The sequence below is a fragment of the Phytophthora infestans genome, genomic scaffold, assembly GCF_000142945.1.
Source record: "Phytophthora infestans T30-4 supercont1.63 genomic scaffold, whole genome shotgun sequence".
NCBI classification, from domain to species: Eukaryota; Oomycota; class Peronosporomycetes; order Peronosporales; family Peronosporaceae; genus Phytophthora; species Phytophthora infestans.
This window is the reverse complement of record NW_003303696.1, coordinates 539350-543585: the sequence shown is the minus strand read 5'-3', so window position 1 is coordinate 543585 and position 4236 is coordinate 539350. Positions and strand designations below refer to the sequence as shown.

Below are 4236 nucleotides of genomic sequence, written 5' to 3'. Positions count from 1 at the left end.
TGGGCGTCGGTTTCGCGCAGATTATCCGCGGTGAGGTCTGCATGGCCACGGGATCTGGCAAGAAGGAGTAAGCAACCAGTACAGCAAGGACGTTGGTGCGATCGACATGAAGAACGAGGTGTAAGTTGCCAGTTCAGGCGGCTCCTCTTTCGAGACAGGAAGTCGACGTCTTTGACGGCCCCTTGCGCTCGTCTCTCCTCTATAAGGTTATACGAAAGCCTACCTACACCGCCAGAAGGAATCAAAGTTTGTCTGCATTTATCACCATTTCTTGTGTCGCCCGTTGCCTACTCTGCATAAAATTCTTAAGTGGTCCACTTCACATTCCTCTTTAAAAGCATTTCTGTCATCACTGCAATCCGCACACTCATCGGTAGTAATGGCTACGGCACTGCCCGACCGGGTGAGCTTCGTGGAGGCGCATCGCCGCTTCATGGCGTTAGAAAACCCCAGCACAGCTGTGTCTGACCCGAGCTCCAAAGCCTTCCAGGACGAGCTGACCATCACATTGCAGTACCAGAAAAAATGCATCCAACAGCGTCAACTCGACGGCGTGCTGTCATCTAACGAGCGTTTCTTCGAGCTCCAGAACACACAGCTGTACGCCCTGTGCATCGAGTACTACTTGGGTATGCTCACACCCAAGCAGACGTTCTTCCAGCAGACAGAGCGCGACGAGAAGCGCTCGGGCCCGACAGATCACACGCGCAACGTGGTGCACCGCATCAAATTCTTACGCGAGGCCGACGTGTTCCTCAGCGAGTTCTTAGATCGCGCCGAGAGTGTTGGTCTCTTGACGGAGAAGAAGCGACGCGAGCAATACGAGCGACTGGAGAGCAAACAGTTCTCGTTATCGAGGGACGAGAAGGTCCAGCGCTTCCAGCTGCAGCGCGAGATGGAGAAGAAGCTGCAGCAAGTGCAGAAACGTCGCGAGGAGAAGGCGACGGAGGACGCAGATGAACTGGAGGAGGACGACATGGAGGACCTCGAGCGGGAGCAGCTGCTGACCTTCATCCAGCTCTCCGTAGTCAAGAGTATGGAGGAGCAGGCGTCGATCAATCAGGAGAAGGAGATGCTGGAGACGATGCTCAAGATGAACGCGACTACTGAGAAGCAGGATCTTTTCTCTGAGACCCATCGACCGCCTCCACCGCCTCAGGGACAGGGAATTGTACGACAAGAGAGCCTGAATAATGGGCTGACAGGGACGACGCTAATGGTGCTATATGTACTGTGGTTTATGCAGGAGGTGACGCGGATTAACCCACAGATGGAAATGCGGCGGGAAACGGTCCGCTCGGGCGTATTCAAGCCTGGCCACCGCCTCCCCACGATGACGTTGGATGAGTATGCGGACCGTGAGGTGGCCGACGCCATGGAGAGGCAGAAGAGAGAGCAGTACGCTGTGGTTTCTGGTAGGGAGGAGTAGTGTGGAGTTGTCTGACGCTTTGTGTGTGTTTCTGCTGATGTAGGGAGGCGCCGCAGGGACCGCGTCGGTACGACCAGCTCGTGGAGGACGGCGACGAAGATGATGACAATTTAGTAGAGGAGGCGGCGTATAAGGATCGTGCTTGGGACGACTGGAAGGATGCAAACGAAAAGGGGATTGGCAACAAGAAGGGATCGCAGTTCTAGCTACACCAAGTTTGTATCGAGCTTGGATGTCTTATGTAGAGCTTAACTAATGAAGCGGATTCTGCTGGTGTCCGCAGTTTCTTTGTTGGCCCTTCACGAACTCCAGTAAATTGTACAACGTGTAAGAAACCGGCATTAGTGGATTGGGCGGAGATGTAGCATTTCAGCAGCTTCTCCACTACAGTATTACTCAATATTTTCTATTTTTTTCTCTCATGACAGCGAACGTGCAATCTCTTACACCTCTCAATTTCGTTCTCTGTCCGCCCCCCCCCAATTCTAAATCTTCATGAGCTGACTCGCCAGAATTTATTTTTTCACTCAGTTTAGTACTTCAAAAAGTGCCTTCTTCTCCACATACGCCAAGTATAGAGGGTCCAATAACTCCACCACAACGCGGCGCTTGCTCAAAGTCTCGCCACCATGACTGGAGAAAGTAAATCGGTGGAAAATCACCATACGTACGCCAGCATTGATTCGTGCCTGGGTCACCATAACTGGGCAGCCACTTGATTGCTTGTCCGCATCGCGTCAGTTGAAACTCTACTTCTCAACGCAGGACCAGACACCTCCACAATTAATACCATGACAAAAGTTTTACTAGCTTCCCCAACGCTTGAAGAGGCCGTTCCCTCGGAACAGCCGATGAACCATCGTACGCCTCCAAATTCTTTTACATCTTGAGATTGGACTTATCGGCACCTTATTAGGCTTATCAATTATGACCCTACTCCCGAAGGGAAAAGGAACAGAAGTTGTATTATTATCCTTGACCCCAGTGCGAGCAATGACTTGACCTATGCTGCATAGGATAATTTGCGTTTCAAATAAGAAATGTTTAGCCGAACGACATCCATGATCTTGGCTAAAGTGTGGTGGCTAATGAGTCAACCGGACGGCCTGCATGCAAGGTGGAAGATAAAGCCGCCATTAACGGATTTGAAACCGTATAAGTGGTCTTTGAAGGGGGGGCCGTCAGCTAGAGCAATCTCAACGGGTTCAAGAATAAAAAGCGTATGGTGATCCCCACTTCGTGATATTGGAGAGTCATTTAAACCCAAAGGTCTGTTTTTTTTTTTCTTCTGTCTACCGGAAACCCACCCTTAATAAATCGGCCTTAGGCTTCTATCTGCGTAATTGCATGCCTCGAGAATTCATCGCTACTCTGCAGCGGGCAAATAATGCATTTTGTATCTCCTTGCACGACCTGCATGATTTCTACCGGTAGTTTGTTTTTACCTTTGGCCCATAAATAATCAGGGGGTTATACGTAGGTCCCTTAAAGAACTCGTAGAACCTTAGGTAGTTGATGTAGATGCGGTAGTTCTTGTCTCTCATGCCGGTTGTCGAAATAATGTCCAGCCGGTCGTACATCATCGCTGGGGTTCGTTTATTCGCAGCCCAGACAGTGAAGCGGAACTCCCAGAACGGTTGTCGGAAATAATCGTCGAGCATTGTCTTGGCCACCCTGTAGACCTTCAGTACCTTTGCCCTCCATTCCTTCTCGCCTCTTTTGCCTCTTCCATGGGTGTCAATGGTAGTATCTTTTGCCACGAGCCTTTTGAGTGCTATACGCACACTTGCTGGTATGATCCCTCTCTCTTCGTCACTCGCCGAGTTCATGTGGGCTTCAGCTGTGCTTGCAGTATCGCTTCGCAGGTATTTATTAATACCATTATAATCGGCCTGAGATGAAGACGCAGTGCTCTTCTGGTCTGCATTCGCAATGGTCGAGGCTGCGCCGCAGCTCGTAAGGACATGTGCTACTATTAGCACAAAGAGACCTACGTAGTATACGAGACGTATGCCTACTCGTGTATCTCTTCTTATGCGGAGCGCGCGACAGAATAATAGCGCGACGGTGCTTCTGCCTCGCGTCTTGATCACAGAAACGATTCGCTTGCGCGTTTTTGATTGTCAAAGTGGAGATGATGTGCATCCGAGTTCGCAGCATGGACTAGCCTTTAATTTGTATGTACAGCTCTATACAGTAGTCCAGTTTAAAGTTGCGCCTTCCAGTTCATGTATCAAAGAGTTTCCCAAGACGAAGTTTTAGCAACCAAATGTAGCTTGATTTGTTCCCTGTACTAATCATTAAAAAGCGCGACAACCGAATAAATGACGGTTAGATTACCGATCGATATTTCGATGCTTACAGTTATTAATAGTTCCAGTTGTCCCACTGGAATATGAGACTGCGTCAAACAAAATGATACTTACGAACCATTAGGGGGTTTCAAAGTTGTCATTAATTAGGATTTTTTTTTGGCGGAGATGAGCCTCATTTTTGTCGAAAAATGCGCCTCCCGAGACGCATTTTTCCAGCTGATTTTTTAAATTCTCATTTTTAGGGGTACGCCGCTAAATATATAACCTGGTTACTTTCGAATCAGCATGGCACGCCAAAAGGGCCAGAAGGGTGGCCACACCACCTTACTGCAGAGGCAGTTTATGGTGGAATGGCTGAAAAAACCGGCTGATTTCAATGTGATTGTGGACAAGGCAAATGACGACCACTCTGCTGGCTGGACATCTTACTTTAAGGTGTTCAGGAAAATCAGGGAAAGGTTAGGCGCTTGAAGAAGCTGTTGAAAAAGCTTG

General features: G+C 49.2%; 2 protein-coding genes across 2 annotated transcripts; one reads left to right on the top strand and one right to left on the bottom strand.

The window, feature by feature from the left end:
- Nucleotides 1-366: 366 nt before the first annotated feature.
- Nucleotides 367-1635, top strand: PITG_18161 (uncharacterized protein; the record flags this gene model as incomplete). The annotated part of the gene is made up of 3 exons (XM_002896270.1): nt 367-1171; nt 1247-1398; nt 1473-1635. 3 exons carry the CDS (start codon nt 380-382, stop codon nt 1633-1635), a joined length of 1107 nt encoding a protein of 368 aa, XP_002896316.1.
- Nucleotides 1636-2473: 838 nt separating this feature from the next.
- On the bottom strand, nt 2474-3090 carry PITG_18160 (RXLR effector family protein, putative; the record flags this gene model as incomplete). The annotated part of the gene is made up of 2 exons (XM_002896269.1): nt 2474-2500; nt 2875-3090. 2 exons carry the CDS (start codon nt 3088-3090, stop codon nt 2474-2476), a joined length of 243 nt encoding a protein of 80 aa, XP_002896315.1.
- Between the last annotated feature and the right edge of the window lie 1146 nt (nt 3091-4236).